This window comes from Coregonus clupeaformis, unplaced genomic scaffold (assembly GCF_020615455.1).
Source record: "Coregonus clupeaformis isolate EN_2021a unplaced genomic scaffold, ASM2061545v1 scaf0737, whole genome shotgun sequence".
Taxonomy (NCBI): domain Eukaryota; kingdom Metazoa; phylum Chordata; class Actinopteri; order Salmoniformes; family Salmonidae; genus Coregonus; species Coregonus clupeaformis.
The window spans coordinates 155410-182099 of record NW_025534192.1 but is presented as its reverse complement, the minus strand read 5'-3'; the positions used below and the strand labels follow the sequence as shown (position 1 = coordinate 182099).

General features: G+C 43.9%; 1 protein-coding gene across 2 annotated transcripts in view; it reads right to left on the bottom strand.

The window, feature by feature from the left end:
• Positions 1 to 26690, bottom strand: part of LOC121542918 (folliculin) — a 34840-nt gene that overhangs the window by 6245 nt on the left and 1905 nt on the right. For both annotated transcript variants that reach the window (XM_041852546.2, XM_041852545.2), the window contains exons 2-10: positions 16838 to 17041; positions 14908 to 15054; positions 10172 to 10393; positions 8230 to 8396; positions 7987 to 8078; positions 5372 to 5535; positions 5025 to 5138; positions 4639 to 4762; positions 4312 to 4440 (exon numbers count right to left, since the gene is read on the bottom strand). In XM_041852546.2, coding sequence (XP_041708480.1) covers positions 4312 to 4440; positions 4639 to 4762; positions 5025 to 5138; positions 5372 to 5535; positions 7987 to 8078; positions 8230 to 8396; positions 10172 to 10393; positions 14908 to 15054; positions 16838 to 17041 — 1363 coding nt within the window. The remainder of the gene's footprint in view (positions 1 to 4311; positions 4441 to 4638; positions 4763 to 5024; positions 5139 to 5371; positions 5536 to 7986; positions 8079 to 8229; positions 8397 to 10171; positions 10394 to 14907; positions 15055 to 16837; positions 17042 to 26690) is intronic.

Below are 26690 nucleotides of genomic sequence, written 5' to 3'. Positions count from 1 at the left end.
GGTAATATTGACACATGGGCAGTGACATGTGTCAAAAGGAGGGATGGATGGTAGAGCAGATTAGACAACACTTTGTTGCATATGGGATTACTAATTATAAATAAATAAATAAAGGTTTGTTCAAGATGTGTTATCTGTGCTCAAAATAATCACCAGGGCAGACAAAGGGCACCTCAGGGTGAGTATCCTCCGGCTAAGTACCCTTTCCAGCAATTGGAAATGGATTTTATAGAGTTATCACGGAGTGAAGGGAAGAAATTTAGAGTAACCCCAGATAAAGATGGGTTATCCCCCTTTGAGAAAGTGTTTGGAAGACCTTACAGAATGCCACAGTTGGCAGGACCAGACAGGCAGACATAGAACTAGAGAATACACTAGCAGAACACATGAGATAATTGTTCGTTAACCGTATGTCTAAGAATGTGTCCTACAGGAGAATTAAAGGAGAAGGTGATTCATAGTATAACCTGGAGACTGGGTGTGGATCCAATCGTTGAGGAAAAAGGATTGAAAGCAGTCACGCTGGGAGGGCCCATACCAAGTCCTATTGGTAACTGCCTTCGCTATAACAATACCTGAGAGAGCCACTTGGGTCAACGTTACCCACTGCAAAAAGTTAGGCCCACATACCAGCACCGTTGAACACACACAAACACAGAGTTAAAGAGAAGAACTGACCCACTAGGGTTCGGGGGTAAACTCTGTTAACGAAGAAACCCTACCCCGACCATTCATCACTGTGGGGTGTTTATAGAGGTGTGGGTATGGGGAAGTACCAGGCAGGTGGGTCAGGGACAGGATTGGGATGGCGGTTTTTGGGATTTTGGGGGACTCTGAGCTGCATCCTCATGTTAACCATATTATGGATTAATCCAGGTCAACCTAAACAGGGAAATGATGCACTGATTCGATCTCGTAGAAATACTGAAACCAAGAAAGACTATTGGGGGAATGATTATTTTAATAGTTAAAGTCAGTTTAGGACAAGATGGGGGATTCAAGATACCATTCGACTTCTCCCATGAAGAGATAGGAGGTTTTGGGGGCTTTGGTAAGAAGGAGGCGTGTACATGAAAGTTAGGTCCTAGAAGGTATGGTAAATACATTTGCACTGGGGAACACTCATGTCCTTGGGCAAGGGTGTTTAAACATACCTGGGGAACATACTATGAGAATGGAATGGATGCAGTACACCGATGGGGAATTAAACAAACCCATGATAAATGTAAAACGGAACTGGTGATAACGGTAAAGTCAATTATGCAAGATGACATAGCAAGGAACTATTGGGCCTGTGTTGATGATTTCGGGGCAGATATGTTTGAGGTTCATTTTTCAGGAGAAAAATGAATCTTCCACCTCCGAGACAGATCAGCAGGTAGATCCAATGTTATCACCAGAGGTACCAAAAAACTAGTCTAATACCCCTTGGAAGGCCCTCAGAAGGAATCCTAAATAGCACTAAACCACCAAGGGTAGAATATTTCCTCTTGCAGGAAATGAACCAAGGAGAAGTAGAAGGAATTTCAAATGAGAACTTCTGGGTAAGGTGGATGAACTACACAGCTAGGGTGTTGGGTCAAACTAATTGTTATGCCTGTTCAACAGGTAGGCCAACCCTTGTAACTGCACCTATGCCTCAGACCATATTCTCTTGTGTGATAGATTTGGGATAAAACCAAACCTCACCTAATTGTTCTGATATTAAAATAACCACTCTTAAAAAGGATAATACTAAGGCACCCCAATTCACCATGAACCCCAGAGATTATCAATGTTATAGACACCAAAGTAATGCAAATCACAGATCAAATTGGAGAAGGGTTTACAACAACGTTTTTCTGGTGGGTTACAATTTATAAAAATGTTGACTGGATTAATTACATCTACAAAGGTTCGTTAATTAGACAGGGGATGCAGTGAAGAGAATCTCAAGCCAACTATCCGCCACCTCACTCATGACCTGCAGAATAGTTTGGTTCTCGAAATGATTTTAGCAGATAAGGGCGGATTTGCAAGATGGTGGGAGGTCATTGTTGTATGTTTATCCCCAACAATACAGCCCCAGATGGTACAGTAACTAGAGCGCTGGCAAGTCTCACTGCATTAATTAAAGAATGGGCTGAGAACTGGGGGGTGAATACATCAATGACTGGTTGGTTTGATCAAATGTTTGGTAAATGGAAAACTATTGTTGTAACTATTTTAGGCGCTGCAATCGTGTCTATGGGTATGCTTGTTCTTTGTGGATGTTGTCTTATTCCCTGTGTCCGAGGGTTGGTGAGCAAGGCGTTGGAGAATGCAGTATCACAGCAGATGGTGATATACGGCCCAAACCCGGACTCCGACCTAAGGAATGAAGAATATGATCCACCAGGCTTGGTGGAGGACGACGACGATTCAGATAGTTTGAGACTGGATGTTAACCTAGAACTATAAATCTCTAGTTTAAAATGTATTGTAATGATCTTTTGTGTATTAAAGTCTTGTTTTAAGTGTGATGTACTAATTCATCAATATTGCAGGATGTGATGAAGCAAATGTTATTCACTATAGGCTTAGACTGTTGTTTCCAGATAGTGGGTAAACAGGTTAGGTACCATTGCTAAAGAGTAACGTTACGCTTTTAATCATGGGGTAACCCTGACGAACCTTTATTGAATGAGACAATTTTTTATGTTTTTATATGCAAATCAACTTGTATGCCTTGTTGTGTGTTTCATTTTATATAGAATGTAGTTTAAATGTGTTGGTGTAATTTTGTCAAAGGGAGGATTGATAAAAGAAATGTGTGAGTAAGATATGACTAAAATGTTACACCCTCAGTTAAACTAATAATGTATGGCTAATTAGTATACTAGAGCTTAGAGAATTAATTAAATGTGTTTATATCCCAGCAACAGAGTATAGACTGGTTCCCAAAACATACGGGGAGGGGGAGTGGAAGGCTTGCAGGATATTGCGAGAATGCGATAACTGAAGTTTGCAGCCTGCCCGAGCAAGGAGTAGGAAAAGATAAGAACAGTGTGTGTATGTGTGTGTGTGACATGATGGTCAGGAAAGCAGTTTTCCAGTGGAAAACTACAGCCCGCCTAAAGAGGGGAGGGATTCTCTGACATGTGCATATAAAAATATTGTACGACCATTTTGTTTTAGAACGTTCTCAATGAATAAAGCCTGATGATTGTATGGCTTAGGGTCATTGTCCTGCTGGAAGGGTGAACCTCTGTCCCAGTCTCAAATCTCTCGAAGACAAACGGGTTTCCCTCAAGAATTTCCCTGTATTTAGTGCCATCCATCATTCCTTCAATTCTGACAGTTTCCCAGTCCCACAGCATGATGCTGCCACAACCATGCTTCACTGTGGTGTTCTCGGGGTGAAGAGAGGTGTTGGGTTTGCACCAGACATAGCGTTTTCCTTGATGGCCAAAAAGCTCAATTTTAGTCTCATCTGAGCAGAGTACCTTCTTCCATATGTTTGGGGGAGTCTCCCACAATCCTTTTGGGGAACACCAAACGTGTTTGCTTATTTTTTTCTTTAAGCAATGGTTTTTTTCTGGCCACTCTTCGGTAAAGCCCAGCTCTGTGGCGTGTACGGCTTAAAGTGGTCCTATGGACAGATACTCCAATCTCCGCTGTGGAGCTTTGCAGCTCCTTCAGGGTTATATTTGGTCTCTTTGTTGCCTCTCTGATTAATGCCCTCCTTGCCTGGTCCGTGAGTTTTGGTGGGCGGCCCTCTCTTGGCAGGTTTGTTGTGGTGCCATATTCTTTCAATTTTTGAATAATGGATTTAATGGTGCTCCGTGGGATGTTCAAAGTGTTGGATATTTTTTTATAACCCAACCCTGATCTGTACTTCTCCACAACTTTGTCCCTGACCTGTTTGGAGAGCTCCTTGGTCTTCATGGTGCCGCTTGCTTGGTGGTGTTGCAGACTCTGGGAACAGAGTGTATATATCCTGAGATCATGTGACAGATCATGTGACCCTTAGATTGCACACAGGTGGACTTTATTTAACTAATTATGTGACTTCTGAAGGTAATTGGTTGTACCAGTTCTAATTTAGGGGCTTCATAGCAAAGGGGGTGAATACATATGCACGCACCACTTTTCCATTATTTATTTTGTAGAAAGTTATTTTTTTCATTTAATTTCACCAATTTGGACTATTTTGTGTATGTCCATTACATGAAATCCAAATAAAAATCAATTTAAATTACAGGTTGTAATGCAACAAAATAGGAAAAATGCCAAGGGGGATGAATACTTTTGCAAGGCACTGTATATTGTCCAGTTGGGGTATATCCTCACCTTTGTCTGTGGGCTGTGAGTTGGCACTGCTGATGTTGAACTGGTAGAGTGAGACGATGTCTTCACCACAAGCAACAGAGTACAGAGAGCCCCTCTCCACACTGACCACATCCACCAACACTGAGAACTCTGGGAAGGGACACAGCAAGATGGACATATTTTAGGGATAAGAAAAACTTTGTTGTTCGCACTTATAACTAATATCATTATCATACAGTATTTTATTATTAACACATTACTATCATATGTAATAGTGATTATAAGCAGTTTATAAGCATACTTACTAATAAAGTAGTAACCACAGTGATGTATTCTGGGTTTGTGTACCTGAGGAGCTGACGTGTGTGGGGATAGAAACGTCAGTGCTGAGGCCCAGGAAGTTACATCGGTATGCTTCCTCATACTGGGTGCTGTACGGCACAGAGCGGACACAGCCCACCGGGAGCAAGGCCTGATGGGATATATACCAAACCATGTGGTTAGTGATGAGTAGGGCCTAGTTTATCCTGGTCACGACATACGGTCAGTGACAACTACTGGCCCTCAGTGACGAGGTAAACATGACAGACATCTACTTCTACCAGCTACTGTAATATGGCATTTCTACAGTAGTTTGCACAAGATGGCAATGTCTTGCAACATTTTAGAACCTTATGTTAAGGAGGAATATTCTTTATAGGGGGATACGATGAGTAAACTTTTGATTAGCTGACCTTCAGCATGGTGAACGCTGAATGGATGAGCCCTGGGTCCGCCCCTCTCAATATGACCTGATTTCCCATGAGCACGTGCCACGCTAGCTGGCGGAAATCAGTGGTCCCGAGCACCTGTGGACCAGATAACAGATATCGTCACTAGGAAACAGACAAGAAATGCACTCACAAAAGAAGAGGAGGATATTGGTTTCCCTCTTCAACCAATTGGTCCACATAGTTGTTTCTTTTGAAACCATGTGGTTAACAGAATTAAGTACGACGTGTGATGTGCTAGAAATTTAAGTGTTCATGATGTGGGAGAAAGAAAAGAAAAAAAGACTATTGAAAGGCACACCAATGTTTACCTGTCTTAAATGTCTCAAGGACCTGAACTTTGGACCAGGATACACCTCCGCTTTCCCCTCGTCAAACAAGAAGTCTCTGTACAGCTCGCTCTCCGATTGGTGGCATTGGGGTCTAGACCCGCCCCCTTCTGCTCCTTCCCAGCAACTCATTTCCTCCTCTTGCTCTGAGAAGAAAACAGGACTTTGTTAAAAAGATATCCAAACACCCAATATTGGGACTCATTCCAAGATACAGTGGGGGAAAAAAGTATTTAGTCAGCCACCAATTGTGCAAGTTCTCCCACTTAATACAGGTAACGAGTGGAGGACAGAGGAGCCTCTTAAAGAAGAAGTTACAGGTCTGTGAGAGCCAGAAATCTTGCTTGTTTGTAGGTGACCAAATACTTATTTTCCACCATAATTTGCAAATAAATTCATTACAAATCCTACAATGTGATTTTCTGGATTTTTTCTCCTCAATTTGTCTGTCATAGTTGACGTGTACCTATGATGAAAATTACAGGCCTCTCTCATCTTTTTAAGTGGGAGAACTTGCACAATTGGTGGCTGACTAAATACTTTTTTTCCACCACTGTATATACACTACCGTTCAAAAGTTTGGCGTCACTTAGGAATTTCCTTGTTTTCTATGAAAACATACATGAAATGAGTTTGAATAGGAAATATAGCAAAATGAATTGGAAATGTAGTCATTGACAAGGTTAGAAATAATGATTTTTAATTCAAATAATAATTGTGTCCTTCAAACTTTTCTTTCGTCAAAGAATCCTACATTTGCAGCAATTACAGCCTTGCAGACCTTTGGCATTCTAGTTGTCAATTTGTTGAGGTAATCTGAAGAGATTTCACCCCATGCTTCCTGAAGCACCTCCCACAAGTTGGATTGGCTTGATGGGCACTTCTTACGTACCATACAGTCAAGCTGCTCCCACAACTGCTTCTTCCCTAAATAGTTATTGCATAGTTTGGAGCTGTGCTTTGGGTCATTGTCCTGTTGTAGGAGGAAATTGGCTCCAATCAAGCGCCGTCCACAGGGTATGGCATGGCGTTGCAAAATGGAGTGATAGCCTTCCTTCTTCAAGATCCCTTTTACCCTGTACAAATCTCCCACTTTACCACCACCAAAGCACCCCCAGACCATCACATTGCCTCCACCATGCTTGACAGATGGCATCAAGCACTCCCCCAGCATCTTTTCTTTTGGTCTGCGTCTCACAAATGTTCTCCTTTGTGATCCGAACACCTCAAACTTCGATTCGTCTGTCCATAACACTTTTTTCCAATCTTCCTCTGTCTTCCTTTGCCCATCTTAATCTTTTCTTTTCATTGGCCAGTCTGAGATATGGCTTTTGCTTTGCAACTCTGCGTAGAAGGTCAGCATCCCGGAGTCGCCTCTTCACTGTTGACGTTGAGACTGGTGTTTTGCGGGTACTATTTAATGGAGCTGCCAGTTGAGGACCTGTGAGGCGTCTGTTTCTCAAACTAGACACTAATGTATTTGTCCTCTTGCTCAGTTGTGCACCGGGGCCTCCCACCCCTCTTTCTATTCTGGTTAGAGCCAGTTTGCGCTGTTCTGTGAAGGGAGTAGTACACAGCGTTGTACGAGATCTTCAGTTTCTTGGCAATTTCTCGCATGGAATAGCCTTCATTACTCAGAACAAGAATAGACTGACGAGTTTCAGAAGAAGGTTCTTTGTTTCTGCCCATTTTGAGCCTGTAATCGAACCCACAATTGCGGATGCTCCAGATACTCAACTAGTCTCAAGAAGGCCAGTTTTATTGATTCTTTAATCAGCACAACAGTTTTCAGCTGTGCTAACATAATTGCAAAAGGGTTTTCTAATGATCAATTAGCCTTTTAAAATGATAAACTTGGATTAGCAAACACAACGTTCCATTGGAACACAGGACTGATGGTTGCTGATAATGAGCCTCTGTACGCCTATGTAGATATTCCATTAAAAATCAGCCATTTCCAGCTACAATAGCCATTTACAACATTAACAATGTCTACACTGTATTTCTGATGAATTTGATGTTATTTTAATGGACAAAAAAATTGCTTATAGACAAAAAATAATATTTTCTTTCAAAAACAAGTACATTTCTAAGTGACCCCAAACTTTTGAACGGTAGTGTATATATTTTGTTATTTATTTTTATTTATTTAGCCAGGATAGTGAACTAAGAAACAATTGCAACTATTTTCCTGATTGGAAGTATTCAAGTGTAATAGTTACTTGTGTTCAGAGCCGAACGGGGGTGGGGGGGGGCAGTGGCCAAAAAATTGTCATCAGAGTGGAATTTGTGTGATATGGTTGAGTGAATCACATTGTAGCAGTCTAACAGTGTGAATCACAATTTTACTGTAGACACAGGCTCCTGTTCCACTGTTCCACTGTGACACACTGGGCAAACACATGACTTCTGATGACAACGCTGTCAGGAACACTTTACCCAGAAGGACAAATATCAGATCACACCCTTTTTATTCACTTCTTTTAACTTGAGCCATATGGGGTAATATGTCCTTCTGACTAGCGTTAAACTGGTCTCTCCGTGTCTCCCTCCCCTAGAGTTATCCTGTCTGTCTTTCTATGAGCACCAGTGTGTACCTGTCTGTCTCTCTATGAGAACCAGTGTGTCCTCTGTGGGAGCACCCTCCAGCAGCTTCTCTGTCAGACGACTACCACATGCCTTCAGTAACCTGCAGTACAGGAGAAAACACAAGAGAGTGTGTCAAACAACGAGGTTAGACACTGCACGACCATGCCTGATGTTGACTGTATGTCTGCTATTGTTTAGATTAGTAACTTTAGTGATCGTTAGCTACAGTTAGTGAGTGTTAGCTATCTCACCAGCTGAAGGAGGAGTGTAGGCTGGCCCAGAGGTTGGTGTGCTGGGTGAGGGAGGGCAGGGAGCGGGCCGCGTTACCACTCCTCTGGTGGGGGAAGACAGCAGGAGAGAACACACTGTTCATCCTCACAGCCCTCTGAGGACACACACACTGCTCACTGTCAAACACCTATAGAGGATAGGGGGAGGGAGGATAAATAAGCGGGAGAGAAGTCAAACATGGCCCCTCTACAGTGAGGGAAAAAAGTATTTGATCCCCTGCTGATTTTGTACGTTTGCCCACTGACAAAGACATGATCAGTCTATAATTTTAATGGTAGGTTTATTTGAACAGTGAGAGACAGAATAACAACAACAAAATCCAGAAAAACGTGTGTCAAAAATGTTATAAATTGATTTGCATTTTAATGAGGGAAATAAGTATTTGACCCCTCTGCAAAACATGACTTAGTACTTGGTGGCAAAACCCATCACAGAGTTCAGACATTTCTTGTAGTTGGCCACCAGGTTTGCACACATCTCAGGAGGGATTTTGTCCCACTCCTCTTTGCAGATCTTCTCCAAGTCATTAAGGTTTCGAGGCTGACGTTTGGCAACTCGAACCTTCAGCTCCCTCCACAGATTTTCTATGGGATTAAGGTCTGGAGACTGGCTAGGCCACTCCAGTACCTTAATGTGCTTCTTCTTGAGCCACTCCTTTGTTGCCTTGGGCGTGTGTTTTAGGTCATGGTCATGCTGGAATACCCATCCATGACCCATTTTCAATGCCCTGGCTGAGGGAAGGAGGTTCTCACCCAAGATTTGACGATATATGGCGTTGTCCTGTCCCCTTAGCAGAAAAACACCCCCAAAGCATAATGTTTCCACCTCCATGTTTGACGGTGGGGATGGTGTTCTTGGGGTCATAGGCAGCATTCCTCCTCCTCCAAACACGGCGAGTTGAGTTGATGCCAAAGAGCTCGATTTTGGTCTCATCTGACCACAACACTTTCACCCAGTTCTCCTCTGAATCATTCAGATGTTCATTGGCAAACTTCAGACCGGCCTGTATATGTGCTTTCTTGAGCAGGGGGACCTTGCGGGCGTTGCAGGATTTCAGCCCTTCACGGTTCCAGCTGCCTTGAGATCATTGACAAGATCCTCCCGTGTAGTTCTGGGCTGATTCCTCACCGTTCTCATGATCATTGCAACTCCACGAGGTGAGATCTTGCATGGAGCCCCAGGCCGAGGGAGATTGACAGTTCTTTTGTGTTTCTTCCATTTGCGAATAATCGCACCAACTGTTGTGATCTTCTCACCAAGCTGCTTGGCGATGGTCTTGTAGCCCATTCCAGCCTTGTGTAGGTCTACAATCTTGTCCCTGACATCCTTGGAGAGCTCTTTGGTCTTGGCCATGGTGGAGAGTTTGGAATCTGATTGATTGATTGCTTCTGTGGACAGGTGTCTTTTATACAGGTAACAAGCTGAGATTAGGAGCATTCCCTTTAAGAGTGTGCTCCTAATCTCAGCTCGTTACCTGTATAAAAGACACCTGGGAGCCAGAAATCTTTCTGATTGAGAGGGGGTCAAATACTTATTTCCCTCATTAAAATGCAAATCAATTTATTACATTTTTGACATGTGTTTTTCTGGATTTTTTTGTTGTTATTCTGTCTCTCACTGTTCAAATAAACCTACCATTAAAATTATAGACTGATCATTTCTTTGTCAGTGGGCAAACGTACAAAATCAGCAGGGGATCAAATACTTTTTTCCCTCACTGTATTCTGGTTGGTAGTAAGTGTTTGCATGAATGTTTGTTTGTGTTATGTTCTATGTTCACGTTATGTATGGAAGTGAGTTTGGGTATTTGTGACCGTAAGTTTGTTTTAATGTGTGTGTATATATATCTGTGTATCCCATACATTTAACATGGTGTGTTAGTGTGTGTCTGTGTGTCCTTACCTTCAGTGCCGTGTTCTGTAGACTCTGTATAGTGAGTCTGAGGTGGCGCAGCAGAAAGGGCCAGGAGTTGATGAGGTAGATCCTGTCCATGGCTACCATGACGATACTGTACCACCGCTGGAAGCCCCGGGCCAGGCTGTCCTTGATGAAGAAGGTGTGAGAGAACACAAAACCATGCTGCTCATCCCCAAAGAAGATAGGACCCTCACGGCCTGGACACACCTAGAGAGGCAGGGAGGGAGAGAGGAAGGGAGACAGGGGGAGAGAAAGAGAAAGGGTGGAGAGAGGCCAAAGTTTATTCATTGTTTTTAATAAAATAAAATAAATTTAAAAAATATATATACAGTTGAAGTCGGAAGTTTACATACACTTAAGGTTGGAGTCATTAAAACTTGTTTTTCAACCACTCCTTAAATTTCTTGTTAACAAACTATAGTTTTGGCAAGTCGGTTAGGACATCTACTTTGTGCATGACACAAGTAATTCTTCCAACAATTGTTTACAGACAGATTATTTCACTTTTAATTCCCTGTATCACAATTCCAGTGGGTCAGAAGTTTACATACACTAAGTTGACTGTACCTTTTAACAGCTTGGAAAATTCCAGAAAATGATGTCATGGCTTTAGAAGCTTCTGATAGGCTAATTGACATAATTTGAGTCAATTGGAGGTGTACCTGTGGATGTATTTCAAGGCCTACCTTCAAACTCAGTGCCTCTTTGCTTGACATCATGGGAAAATCAAAATAAATCAGCCAACACCTCAGAAAAGAAATTGTAGACCTCCACAAGTCTGGTTCATCCTTGGGAGCAATTTCCAAACGACTGAAGGTACCACGTTCATCTGTACAAACAATAGTACGCAAGTATAAACACCATGGGACCACGCAGCCATCATACAGCTCAGGAAGGAGACGCGTTCTGTCTCCTAGAGATGAACGTATTTTGGTGCGAAAAGTGCAACTCAATCCCAGAACAACAGCAAAGGACCTTGTGAAGATGCTGGAGGAAACAGGTACAAAAGTATCTATATCCACAGTAAAACAAGTCCTATATCGACATAACCTGAAAGGTCGCTCAGCAAGGAAAAAGCCACTGCTCCAAAACCATTAAAAAGCCAGACTATGGTTTGCAACTGCACATGGGGACAAATATCATACTTTTTGGAGAAATGTCCTCTGGTCTGATGAAACAAAAATAGAACTGTTTGGCCAGAATGACCATCGTTATGTTTGGAGGAAAAGGGGGTGGCTTGCAAGCCGAAGAACACCATCCCAACCATGAAGCATGTGGGTGGCAGCATCATGCTGTGGGGGTGCTTTGCTGCAGGAGGGACTGGTGCACTTCACAAAATAGATGGCATCATGAGGAAGGAAATGATGTGGATATATTGAAGCAACATCTCAAGACATCAGTCAGGAAGTTAAAGCTTGGTCGCAAATGGGTCTTCCAAATGGACAATGACCCCAAGCATACTTCCAAAGTTGTGGCAAAATGGCTTAAGGACAACAAAGTCAAGGTATTGGAGTGGCCATCACAAAGCCCTGACCTCAATCCTATAGAACATTTGTGGGCAGAACTGAAAAAGCGTGTGCGAGCAAGGAGGCCTACAAACCTGACTCAGTTACACCAGCTCTGTCAGGAGGAATGGGCCAAAATTCACCCAACTTATTGTGGAAGGCTACCCAAACGTTTGACCCAAGTTAAACAATTTAAAGGCAATGCTACCAAATACTAATTGCGTGTATGTAAACTTCTGACCCACTGGGAATGTGATGAAATAAATAAAAGCTGAAATAAATCATTCTCTCCACTATTATTCTGATATTTCACATTCTTAAATTAAAGTGGTGATCCTAACTGCCCTAAGACAGAGAATATTTACTATGATTAAATGTCAGGAATTGTGAAAAACTGAGTTTAAATGTATTAGGCTAAGGTGTATGTACATTTACGACTTCAACTGTATACAGTGGGGAGAACAAGTATTTGATACACTGCCGATTTTGCAGGTTTTCCTACTTACAAAGCATGTAGAGGTCTGTAATTTTTATCATAGGTACACTTCAACTGTGAGAGACGGAATCTAAAACAAAAATCCAGAAAATCACATTGTATGATTTTTAAGTAATTAATTTGCATTTTATTGCATGACATAAGTATTTGATCACCTACCAACAAGTAAGAATTCCGGCTCTCACAGACCTGTTAGTTTTTCTTTAAGAAGCCCTCCTGTTCTCCACTCATTACCTGTATTAACTGCACCTGTTTGAACTCGTTACCTGTATAAAAGACACCTGTCCACACACTCAATGAAACAGACTCCAACCTCTCCACAATGGCCAAGACCAGAGAGCTGTGTAAGGACATCAGGGATAAAATTGTAGACCTGCACAAGGCTGGGATGGGCTACAGGACAATAGGCAAGCAGCTTGGTGAGAAGGCAACAACTGTTGGCGCAATTATTAGAAAATGGAAGAAGTTCAAGATGACGGTCAATCACCCTCGGTCTGGGGCTCCATGCAAGATCTCACCTCGTGGGGCATCAACGATCATGAGGAAGGTGAGGGATCAGCCCAGAACTACACAGCAGGACCTGGTCAATGACCTGAAGAGAGCTGGGACCACAGTCTCAAAGAAAACCATTAGTAACACACTACGCCGTCATGGATTAAAATCCTGCAGCGCACGCAAGGTCCCCCCTGCTCAAGCCAGCGCATGTCCAGGCCCATCTGAAGTTTGCCAATGACCATCTGGATGATCCAGAGGAGGAATGGGAGAAGGTCATGTGGTCTGAAGAGACAAAAATAGAGCTTTTTGGTCTAAACTCCACTCGCCGTGTTTGGAGGAAGAAGAAGGATGAGTACAACCCCAAGAACACCATCCCAACCGTGAAGCATGGAGGTGGAAACATCATTCTTTGGGGATGCTTTTCTGCAAAGGGGACAGGACGACTGCACAGTATTGAGGGGAGGATGGATGGGGCCATGTATCGCGAGATCTTGGCCAACAACCTCCTTCCCTCAGTAAGAGCATTGAAGATGGGTCGTGGCTGGGTCTTCCAGCATGACAACGACCCGAAACACACAGCCAGGGCAACTAAGGAGTGGCTCCGTAAGAAGCATCTCAATGTCCTGGAGTGGCCTAGACAGTCTCCAGACCTGAACCCAATAGAAAATCTTTGGAGGGAGCTGAAAGTCTGTTTTGCCCAGCGACAGCCCCGAAACCTGAAGGATCTGGAGAAGGTCTGTATGGAGGAGTGGGCCAAAATCCCTGCTGCAGTGTGTGCAAACCTGGTCAAAATATAGTGCTTCTACCCCGATTGTTCAGTTTGGCCGGGCGGCCAGCTCTAGGAAGGGTCTTGGTGGTTCAAAACTTCTTCCATTTAAGAATGATGGAGGCCACTGTGTTCTCCATCTCGTGCTGCAACACTGCCTGGCTGGGGGCTGTGCGCACATGAAGAGCGGAGTGAAAGATTCATTTTTAGAAGCGCTGCACATAAGCATAAAAGTTGGTCTAATTTCCTTGAAATGAAAGTCTACTGAAGTGAAACTTTGTCCTTGTGTTTCTTGGCTATTTACATTGTTTTGTTCACAAGCTAGGTTGTTTTTCTATGTTTGAGTTTCAACTTTTAGGGAAGAGAAGACAACGCTTCTACTAGTCAGACTCAATCTCACAGGCACAAACATGACCCGAGTCGAGTCACCCTAAAGGGGCAGGTGACATTTTTTGTCTCATCTGTGATATTTTGGTTAAAAGACTCAGGTCACAAAAAATGAAATTAAACAATATACCACATTGCTTCTGACTAGCAATACATTTATTGTTTTAGAAAATTACAAAGCATGTCATCCGTTTTTTAGTGTTTTGTTGGTGTAATATTAGTGGGGGAAAAATATTTTGCCTGGTAAAAAAATCTGAGTGGCCACAGTGGCTGGTGGACCAAAAAGTTAATTTTATCCCGTGTTCGGTTTGGCTTTTTAAGCCAATAGTGGCTAACACAATATCTGCTAATTAATTTCCAGGCCCCCCCTTAGAGTTGTTTAATACCCATTATTTTGGCAGGTATATTGACAGAAAATATAGTGCACTACTGTATTTTGTACACTAAGGACCCGGGGAAGAGTTGCAGGGGAGAGGAGAAGAATGTGCCTATTTGAAAGCTTGAAAGAACTTAGTAGCTCGGGACGTTACATTTTTAAAAAGTAGCTCTCATGCTAGAAAAGGTTGGAGACCCCTGATATATATTGTCACATACACCGGATAGGTGCTGTGAAATGTGTTGTTTCACAGGGTCAACCATAGTACAGCCATGGTATGGCACCCCTGGAGAAAATTAGGGTTAAGTGCCTTGCTCAAGGGCACAGACAGATTTTTCACCTTGTCGGGCTTATGTATTCAAACCAGCGACCTTTCGGTTACTGGACCAATGCTTTAACCGCTAGGTTACCTACATTTTTATATTTTACATTTTAGTTATTTAGCAGACGCTCTTATCCAGAGCGACTTACAGTTAGTGAGTGCATACATTTTCATACTGGCCCCCCGTGGGAAACGAACCCACAACCCTGGCGTTGCAAGCGCCATGTTCTACCAACTGAGCTACAGGGGACTACCTGTCTCCCTTAACTAAAGGCTTGTGTATTGACAAACAGTCATGAGTCTTAAAGCAAGAAAAACGGCAACACACACGCACGCTCATACATACACACACACACGAACACACAGGTGGTTACCTCACAGCTGAGGCTGCGTACGCAGGCCTGGCGGACCACACTGAAGAGCTGGGATTGTCTGGGGTGTTGGTGGCTGAGGAACCGGATGCCTGTCTCACTGTCCACACTGACGAAGCCTGGGTGAGACGCTGGGAGAGACCGACAGCCCTGACAAAGAGAAGGAGAGAGACAGGGAGGGAGGGAGAGAGAGAGAGAGAGGGGAAGAGAGGGAGAGAAAACGAGAGATGGCCAGAAAGAATAGTTATAAGACAAAACTAATTAGTCAAAGTCATTTACAGTGGGGAAAAAAAGTATTTAGTCAGCCACCAATTGTGCAAGTTCTCCCACTTAAAAAGATGAGAGAGGCCTGTAATTTTCATCATAGGTACACGTCAACTATGACAGACAAATTGAGATTTTTTTCCCCTGAAAATCACATTGTAGGATTTTTAATGAATTGATTTGCAAATTATGATGGAAAATAAGTATTTGGTCAATAACAAAAGTTTCTCAATACTTTGTTATATACCCTTTGTTGGCAATGACACAGGTCAAACGTTTTCTGTAAGTCTTCACAAGGTTTTCACACACTGTTGCTGGTATTTTGGCCCATTCCTCCATGCAGATCTCCTCTAGAGCAGTGATGTTTTGGGGCTGTCGCTGGGCAACACGGACTTTCAACTCCCTCCAAAGATTTTCTATGGGGTTGAGATCTGGAGACTGGCTAGGCCACTCCAGGACCTTGAAATGCTTCTTACGAAGACACTCCTTCGTTGCCCGGGCGGAGTGTTTGGGATCATTGTCATGCTGAAAGACCCAGCCACGTTTCATCTTCAATGCCCTTGCTGATGGAAGGAGGTTTTCACTCAAAATCTCACGATACATGGCCCCATTCATTCTTTCCTTTACACGGATCAGTCGTCCTGGTCCCTTTGCAGAAAAACAGCCCCAAAGCATGATGTTTCCACCCCCATGCTTCACAGTAGGTATGGTGTTCTTTGGATGCAACTCAGCATTCTTTGTCCTCCAAACACGACGAGTTGAGTTTTTACCAAAAAGTTATATTTTTGTTTCATCTGACCATATGGCATTCTCCCAATCCTCTTCTGGATCATCCAAATGCACTCTAGCAAACTTCAGACGGGCCTGGACATGTACTGGCTTAAGCAGGGGGACACGTCTGGCACTGCAGGATTTGAGTCCCTGGCAGCGTAGTGTGTTACTGATGGTAGGCTTTGTTACTTTGGTCCCAGCTCTCTGCAGGTCATTCACTAGGTCCCCCCGTGTGGTTCTGGGATTTTTGCTCACCGTTCTTGTGATCATTTTGACCCCACGGGGTGAGATCTTGCGCGTGGAGCCCCAGATCGAGGGAGATTATCAGTGGTCTTGTATGTCTTCCATTTCCTAATAATTGCTCCCACAGTTGATTTCTTCAAACCAAGCTGCTTACCTATTGCAGATTCAGTCTTCCCAGCCTGGTGCAGGTCTACAATTTTGTTTCTGGTGTCCTTTGACAGCTCTTTGGTCTTGGCCATAGTGGAGTTTGGAGTGTGACTGTTTGAGGTTGTGGACAGGTGTCTTTTATACTGATAAGTTCAAACAGGTGCCATTAATACAGGTAACGAGTGGAGGACAGAGGAGCCTCTTAAAGAAGAAGTTACAGGTCTGTGAGAGCCAGAAATCTTGCTTGTTTGTAGGTGACCAAATACTTATTTTCCACCATAATTTGCAAATAAATTCATTAAAAATCCTACAATGTGATTTTCTGGATTTTTTTTCTCAATTTGTCTGTCATAGTTGACATGTACCTATGATGAAAATTACAGGCCTCTCTCATCTTTTTAAGTGGGAGAACTTGCACAATTGGTGACTGACTAAATACTTTTTTTCCCCACTGTATATTCTGTCCGTTCAGCCCTTCACTCATCTCTCACACAAATCTCCCACTCACCTCACACATGTCTCCCCTCTGTGTAGCTGAGCTGTTCGCCCTCATGGTGAGTCCCTCTCCCTCTCTGTCCGACTCCCTGTCCCCGGGTATGGGGGCGCCAGCCTGGGAGGGTGTGGGGGACGGGGGGTGCAGAGCCTCAGTGCAGAACAGGGTCCGGGGGCCATGGAGCTCACAGAAGTGACAGAGCGCTACCAGAGCATTCATCTGAAGGGGGAGAGAACAGGGCCCGCCCTTTAGGCAGGATTAGGCGGCCGCCTACAGCGGCAGATTGACGAGGGCGGCATTTTCCAAGCTAAACTGACCAAGACGCACCAACAACACATAAAACGTCACATAATTCTGCCCAAAAAGAATGACAATTTCTCTCACCCAGTGGCATATGGGCTATTTAGGTGAGTGCCGATGCCGCCCCGTGATAAGCAGTACCCACTCTGTCAAAAGCAGATTTTGCTTGTCCATGCCGAGCGAGTCTCTCCAAGGTGCTGTTGGAGAGATGCACTGCTGCGGCGCTCCACCAACATTTCATCAAAAAATTATCTAACATAAATCATGTAGCCTATAGCCTATGGCAGAAAGAGTATATGACCTTTTCTGTATAAAACAGGCTGGAGTGGAGATCAAATTTATGACAATGTCACTTTTTACATCATGCACGTTTGTCCAACCAAATAGCGTAACCTAAATGGCACCCAATCAAAAAACAAAGTGCTTCAATGTGAATATGGCATGTTAACAAACATCATACCTTAAAAACAAGACAGGTCAAAGTAAAATTGACAATATGGAATGGACAATCAGGCTACTCACAACTGCTGTCTAGTAGGTTTGGGCGGTATACCGTACATACCGTATATACCGTATACCAGGGTATTTGGAAAAAGCCACTGGATGATTTTTCAATACTATCAATACCGTTGAAATTATTTCTTAGAAGTTTTTTAATAAATTTGAATATTTCTAGCAACTTTTTAAGTAAATACCTGCAGTCAACAATACGTTAGGAGATAAATAACATTGTGTTCTTCATTTCACCTACCACATTATTATGAAGCTTACTGTAGTTTCCAGTCACGTGGTGTTTGTTTACAAGCACACCACGACGAGAGACCGGAGCCTTGTGAGTCACTCACTGTTGTGCAGCATGTGCCAGGTGATCTAATTACAGTGGCTTGCGAAAGTATTCACCCCCCATGGCATTTTTCCTATTTTGTTGCCTTACAACCTGGAATTAAAATGGATTTTTTGGGGGGTTTGTATCATTTGATTTACACAACATGCCTACCACTTTGAAGATGCAAAATATTTTTTCTTGTGAAACAAGCAAGAAATAAGACGAAAAAACAGAACTTGAGCGTGCATAACTATTCACCCCCCAAAGTCAATACTTTGTAGAGCCACCTTTTGCAGCAATTACAGCTGCAAGTCTCTTGGGGTATGTCTCTATAAGCTTGGCACATCTAGCCACTGGGATTTTGGCCCATTCTTCAAGGCAAAACTTCTCCAGCTCCTTCAAGTTGGATGGGTTCTGCTGGTGTACAGCAATCTTTAAGTCATACCACAGATTCTCAATTGGATTGAGGTCTGGACTTTGACTAGGCCATTCCAAGACATTTAAATGTTTCCCCTTAAACCACTTGTGTGTTGCTTTAGCAGTATGCTTAGGGTCATTGTCCTGCTGGAAGGTAAACCCCCGTCCCAGTCTCAAATCTCTGGAAGACTGAAAAAGGTTTCCCTCAAGATTTTCCCTGTATTTAGCGCCATCCATCATTCCTTCAATAGCTCAATTTTAGTCTCATCTGACCAGAGTACCTTTTTCCATATGTTTGGGGAGTCTCCCACATGCCTTTTGGTGAACACCAAACGCGTATCCTTATTATTTTCTTTAAGCAATGGCTTTTTTCTGGCCACCCTTCCGTAAAGCCCAGCTCTGTGGAGTGTACGGCTTAAAGTGGTCCTATGGACAGATACTCCAATCTCCGCTGTGGAGCTTTGCAGCTCCTTCAGGGTTATCTTTGGTCTCTTTATTGCCTCTCTGATTAATGCCCTCCTTGCCTGGTCCGTGGGTTTTGGTAGGCGGCCCTCTCTTGGCAGGTTTGTTGTGGTGCCATATTCTTTCAATTTTTTAATAATGGATTTAATGGTGCTCCGTGGGATATTTTTTTATAACCCAACCCTGATCAGTACTTCTCCACAACTTTGTCCCTGACCTGTTTGGAGAGCTCCTTGGTCTTCATGGTGCGCTTGCTTGGTGGTGCCCCTTGCTTAGTGGTGTTGCAGACTCTGGGGCCTTTCAGAACAGGTGAATATATACTGAGATCATGTGACACTTAGATTGAACAGAGGTGGACTTTATTTAACTAATTATGTGACTTCTGAAGGTAATTGGTTGCACCAGATGTTATTTAGGGGCTTCATAGCAAAGGGGGTGAATACATATGCACGCACCACTTTTCCGTTATTCATTTCACTTCACCAATTTGGACTATTTTGTGTATGTCCATTACATGAAATCCAAATAAAAATCCATTTAAATTACAGGTTGTAATGCAACAAAATAGGAAAAACGCCAAGGGGGATGAATACTTTTGCAAGGCACTGTACAGTATGGAATTCACAACTAAATGTTTGCCAGCTAGATATCTTGTAACTATTAAGTTAACTGTCTAAAATGTGCTAAATTCTCTAAAGTTGTGCATTTGGTTTGCTAATTTAGTAGCTAGTTATCTGTCTAGCTAAGTGGTTAGCTTCTTCCAAAATCAAGCATTCGCTTGGTAACAGCAGAGACTCCCTTCCTGGATCAAGAGCCTTGCTGGCTAATTTTTTGTTGTTGTTGCGTGCAGCAAACTGTGAACAGCATTTCTGAGTTACTTGTATAGTTTAGGTCAGAAACTGCACAACATTTTTCGCAATTAGCTCGTTAGAAAACCTTCCGTTTTCAGTGTATTAGTGGGGTTCGAAAAAAGCACCCCTTGTGTTCAGAGGCAGTATTACCGAATTTCCTGGTATGGCACAAGGTTGGTATTTTTTAAAAACATTTTAGTTATTTTGCAGACGCTCTTATCCAGAACGACTTACAGTAGTGAGTGCATACATTTTCGTACTGGTCCCCCGTGGGAATCGAACACACAACCCTGGCGTTGCATGTGCCATGCTCTACCAATTGAGCCACACCGGACCATATAAAGTTATGACAATCTGGATACCACCCAAGCCTACTGTCTAGGAATTTCACCCAGTGGGCTAAATTGTCATGATAATCAGTGGTTTCAAGTTTGTATCCATACATTTTTGACGAGATGATCATAGCAAAAGAAATTATACTTCTGCATTTCCCGCTATGTAAACACGTTGATTCTCATTGCAAATAGGCTCAGGATAACTTCTGATAAAGTTGGGTAGCTGATATTCAGAGCTTAATGAGCCAAAATGACTAGTCACAGGAATCAGGACTAATAAAGCCAATACAATTGCCTACCTGTTTTACAAAAGGTAGGCCTACCACATGGTTGGGCATTTTTTTTATGTAATTGGGGCCTAAACTGTAGGCCACACCTCAGTAAGCACGGGCCAATGTATTTTGGACGTCTTGTTTTTGTATTTGTATTTTTGCCCAAACATAGACGTCTATAATTGGTTCAGATTTGGTCCGGTACGGACCGGCCTTGACTTGACCCAAACAGTTTACTGGACCAAATCTGTACCAATCATAGACATCTATGTTTCACAAGTTTGGCCAGTACAGTAAAGAAAAGTACAGTACAATACAGTACAGCACAGTACAGGAAAGTAAAGTATAGTTCAGTACAGCACAGTATAGTACAGTATACTGTATTGCACCCTACTTTACTCTAATGTACTCCACTCAAGACGTCTTTTCACCTTTCATTCATAACCTAAAATAAACCTAACTTCAATGTCTGGAAAAGACGCATGTTAGATGACTTTTCAACGTCATTTTATTTACTGGGACAATTCTGCCCTCCTTTCCGCATATCTAACCACTACTCCATTTTGCTTCTCCCTTCCTATAGCCAGAAACTCAAACAGGAAGTACCCATGCTAAGGACTATTCAACGCTGGTCTGACCAATCGGAATCCACGCTTCAGGATTGTTTTGATCTCGCGGACTGGGATGTGTTCCGGGTAGCTTGCGAAAATAATTTAGACTAAATCACAGATACGGTAACTGAGTATATCAGGAAGTGTATAGGAGATGTCGTACCCACTGTGACTATTAAATCCTACCCTAACCAGAAACCGTGGATAGATGGCAGCATTCGCGCGAAACTGAAAGCGCGAACCACTGCATTTAACCATGGCAAGGTGACTAGGAATATGACAGAATACAAACAGTGTAGTTATTCACTCCGCAAGGCAATCAAACAAGCAAAACGTCAGTATAGAGACAAAGTGGAGTCGCAATTCAACAGCTTAGACACAAGACGTATGTGGCAGGGTCTACAGACAATCATGGACTACAAAAGGAAAACCAGCTACGTCGCCAAGACCGACGTCTTGCTTCCGGACAAGCTAAACACCTTCTTCGCCCACTTTGAGGATAACACAGTGCCAATGACGTGGCCCGCTACCAAGGACTGTGGGTTCTCCTTCTCCGTGGCCGACGTGAGTAAAACATTTAAACGTGTTAACCATCGCAAGGCTGCCGGCCCAGACGGCATCCCAAGCCGCGTCCTCATAGCATGCACAGACCAGCTGGCTGTTTTGTTTACGGACATATTCAATCTCTCCCTATCCCAGTCTGCTGTCCCCAGATGCTTCAAGATGGCCACCATTGTTCCTGTACCCAAGAAAGCAAAGGTAACTGAACTAAACGACTATCGCCCCATAGCACTCACCTCTGTCATCATGAAGTGCTTTGAGAGACTAGTGAAGGATCATATCACCTCTACCTTACCTGCCACCCTAGACCCACTTCAATTTGCTTACCGCCCCAATAGATCCACAGACGATGCAATCGCCATTACTCTGCACTATCCCATCTGGCCAAGAGGAATACCTATGTAAGAATGCTGTTTATTGACTATAGCTCAGCATTCAACAACATAGTACCCTCCAAGCTCATCATTAAGCTCGAGGCCCTGGGTCTGAACCCCGCCCTGTGCAACTGGGTCCTGGACTTCCTGGCCCCCAGGTGGTGAAGGTAGGAAACAACACCTCCACTTCGCTGATCCTCAACACTGGGGCCCCACAAGGGTGCATGCTCAGCCCACTCCTGTACTCCCTGTTCACCCATGACTGCGTGGCCAAGCACGCCTCCAACTCAATCAAGTTTGCAGACAACACAACAGTAGTAGGCTTGATTACCAACAATGACAAGACAGCCTACAGGGAGGAGGTGAGGGCTCTGGGAGTGTGGTGCCAGGAAAATAACCTCTCACTCAACATCAACAAAACAAAGGAGATGATCGTGGACTTCAGGAAACAGCAGAGGGTGCACCCCCCTATCCACATCGACGGGACCGCAGTGGAGAAGGTGTAAAGCTTCAAGTTCCTTGGGGTACACATCACTGACAAACTTAAATGGACCACCCACACATATAGTGTGGTGAAGAAGGTGCAACAGAGCCTCTTCAACCTCAGGAGGCTAAAGAAATTTGGCTTATCACCTAAAACCCTCACAAACTTTTACAGATGCACAATTGAGAGCATCCTGTCCGGCTGTATCACCGCCTGGTACGGCAACTGCACCACCCGCAACCGCAAGGCTCTCCAGATGGTGATGCGGTCTGCACAACGCATTACCGGGGGCAAACTACCCGCCCTCCAGGACACCTACAGAACCCAATGTCACAGGAAGGCCAAAAAGATAATCAAGGACATCAACCACCCGAGCCACTGCCTGTTCACCCCGCTATCATCCAGAAGGTGAGGTCAGTACAGGTGCATCAAAGCTGGGACCGCGAGACTGAAAAACAGGTTCTATCTCAAGGCCATCAGACTGTTAAACAGCCATCACTAGCACATTAGAGGCTGCTGCCTATAGCCATAGACTAGAAATCACTGGCCACTTTAAGAAATGGAACACTAGCCACTTTTATAATGTTTACATATCTTACATTACTCATCTCATATGAATATACTGTATTCTATACTATTCTACGGTATCCTAGTCACTTTAATGTTTACATAAAGTGGTCCTCTATAGCTCAATTGGTAGAGCACAGCGCTTGTAACGCCAGGGTAGTGGGTTCGATCCCCGGGACCACCATACGTAAAAATGTATGCGCACATGACTGTAAGTCGCTTTGGATAAAAGCGTCTGCTAAATGGCATATTATTATTATTATTACATATCTTGCATTACTCATCTCATATGTATATACTGTATTCTAAACTATTCTACTGTATCTTAGTCCATGCCGCTCTGACATTGCTCGTCCATATATGTATATATTCTTAATTCATTCCTTACTTAGATTTGTGTGTATTGGGTATATGTTGAGAAATTGTTAGATATTACTGCACTGTCGGAGCTAGAAGCACAAGCATTTCGCTACACCCGCAATAACATCTGCTAAACACGTGTTTGACCAATAACATTTTATTTTATTTGCCTTGCCTACCGCGGCAGAACGGCCAGTACCTCCCGAGTACCTTTCGAGTGGCGCAGCGGTCTAAGGCACTGCATCTCAGTGTTTGAGATGTCACTACCGACCCCCTGGTTCGTTTCCAGACTGTATCACAACCGGCCGTGATTGGGAGTCCCATAGGGCCGCGCACAATTGGCCCAGCGTCGTCCGGGTTTGGCCGGTGTAGGCCGTCATTGTAAATAACAATTTGTTCTTAACTGACTTGTCTAGTTAAATAAAGGTTTAAAAAAAAAAAAAACTGGCATGCGAGAGTTGACTGGTGATCAGAGGTGTGTTATTGTCAATGCTTTGTTCCTTGTGTAGCTGTCGGTGGTCGGGAGAGGTTGTGTTTTCTCTAGCAGGAGGTAAGCTTGGCTTCTTATATGGTGTTGAGTAAAGCTTAAACCATGTATTTAGATTGTAGGTAGGTATTGTAGTTGGGTATTGTAGGTAGTTTACTTAGGTAGTTATTGTAGGTTATTGTAGGTTATTGTAGGTAAGTATTGTATTCGGCGGACCCCGGCGAAGCACGAGGCTAGCTGACCCACTACTTGGACCAACAAAGCTAGCTAGCTAGCGGGTAGCTACTGGTAACTTTTAGCAACTGTGGTTAGTTGTGTCCAATGTTATTTCACGCTTAAGAGTACCTGTGATTGAGCCAGCTAGCTGCCTACCATTCAGCTGTTTTTCTAACCTCATTATCCGAGGCATTAACGTTAGGTGGTTGGTAGCTGCTGTACTTAATTACAGCTACTGATTGCAGTCTGCCACCCAGACAGCTGGCGTCGGGTAAGTTTGGCTTTATACATAGCTTGGGCTTTGTCGAGTAAGGCTTAAGCTATGTATTTAGATTGTAGTTAGGTATTATAGGTAGGCATCGTGGGCTGTATATTATTAGGTATTATAGGTAGGCATCGTGGGCTGTTGTGGGTAGTTGTTGTATGTAGTTATTGTAGGTTACTTTTGTATTCGGCGGTGCCGGGTGTAGCACGAAGCTAGCTAGCTAACTCACCTCCTGGACTAGCTGGCGAGTGGCTATTAGCAACGGTAGCAACTGAATACAATATCCTTTTAGCCAGCTACATTCGTTCGCAGCGACGCCGTTTTTCAAACAAAGTCAACACAGCAGCCATTGCTAGCTAGCCAACACTACCAGCTAGCTGTACTGTAGTAGCCAAATACAATATCTTTGTGCTAGCTAGCCAACATTTAATTATTGCTGCGTTATGAAAGAACTAGACACGGACACGAATTATCTGTTTAGTGTGTTAACACACTATTGGTAGTTTGTTGTAACCAAGTATTGGTGCTAAACTGTGTGTTATTGGATGCTAGCATGCTAGTTAGCTATGGCGTCATAGTTAGCTAGCTGAATAAAGTAAGTTGAGTCTATTCCTTGAAACATTGAACCGCTGTAGTTTACAACAATTCAAATTTCTAAAGTGGAAGTTGGGAGAGTTTTATTCGGGTGGTTCAGTGAAACAATTATAGTTTCTGAGGTGGAAGTTGGGAGAGTTATATTTTTTTTGGTGAGGGAGGCCCTGCTCTCTCCTTTCCCAGATGTTTAGTTCATTTCATTCCGATCTCCTCTGCATTATTGTAGCCATCTGCTACAGCCTGTCAACTATGCCTCTGCCTATCCCTGTTCTCTCCTCTCCGCACAGGCTACACAAACGCCTCACACCGCGTGGCTGCTGCCTCTCTCAGCCTGGTGGTCCCTGCACGCACCACACACCTGGAGTTCCAGGTCTCAGGCAGCCTCTGGAACTGCCGTTCTGCTGCCAACAAGGCTGACTTCATCCCAGCCTATGCTACCCTCCAGTCCCTCGACTTCCTGGCGCTGACGGAAACATGGATTACCACTGAAAACACTGCTACTCCTACTGCTCTCTCCTCGTCTGACCATGTGTTCTCGCATACCCCGAGAGCATCTGGTCAGAGGGGTGGTGGCACAGGAATCCTCATCTCTCCCAAGTGGTCATTCTCAATTTTTCCCCTAACCCATCTGTCTATCTCCTCATTTGAATTCCACGCTGTCACAGTCACTAGCCCATTTAAGCTTAATATCCTTGTCATCTATCGCCCTCCAGGTTCCCTTGGAGAGTTCATCAATGAGCTTGACGCCTTGATAAGTTCCTTTCCTGAGGATGGCTCACCCTTCACAGTTTTGGGGATTTCAACCTCCCTACGTCTACATTTGACTCATTTCTCTCTGCCTCCTTCTTTCCACTCCTCTCCTCTTTTGACCTCACCCTCTCACCGTCCCCCTACTCACAAGGCAGGCAATACGCTTGACTTCATCTTTACTAGATGTTGCTCTTCTACTAATCTCACTGCAACTCCCCTCCATGTCTCCGACCACTACTTTGTATCCTTTTCTCTCTCGCTCTCCTCCAACACTACTCACTCTGCCCCTACACAGATGGTAACGCGCCGCCGCAACCTTCGCTCTCTCTCTCCCACTACTCTCTCCTCTTCCATCCTATCATCTCTTCCCTCTGCTCAATCCTTCTCCCTCCAATCTCCTGATTCTGCCTCCTCAACCCTCCTCTCCTCCCTTTCTGCATCCTTTGACTCCCTGTGTCCCCTATCCTCCCGGCCGGCTCGGTCCTCCCCCTCCAGCTCCGTGGCTTGATGACTCATTGCGAGCTCACAGAACAGAGCTCCGGGCAGCTGAGCGGAAATGGAAGAAAACTAAACTCCCTGCCGACCTGGCATCTTTCCCTCCCTCCTCTCTACATTTTCTTCATCTGTTTCTGCTGCTAAGGCCACTTTCTACCACTCTAAATTCCAAGCATCTGCCTCTAACCCTAGGAAGCTCTTTGCCACATTCTCCTCACTGCTGAATCCCCCCCTCCTCCCTCTCTGTGGATGACTTCGTCAACCACTTTGAAAAGAAGGTTGACGACATCCGATCCTCGTTTGTTAAGTCTAATGACACTGCTGGTCCTGCTCACACTGCCCTACCCTATGCTTTGACTTCTTTCTCCCCTCTCTCTCCAGATAAAATATTGCGACTAGTGACTGCAGGCCGCCCAACAACCTGCCCGCTTGACCCCATCCCCTCCTCTCTTCTCCAGACCATCTCCGGTGACCTTCTCCCCTACCTCACCGATCAACTCATCCTTGACCGCTGGCTATGTCCCTTCCGTCTTCAAGAGAGCGAGAGTTGCACCCCTTCTCAAAAAAACAACACTCGATCCCACTGATGTCAACAACTACAGACCAGTATCCCTTCTTTCTTTTCTTTCCAAAACTATTGA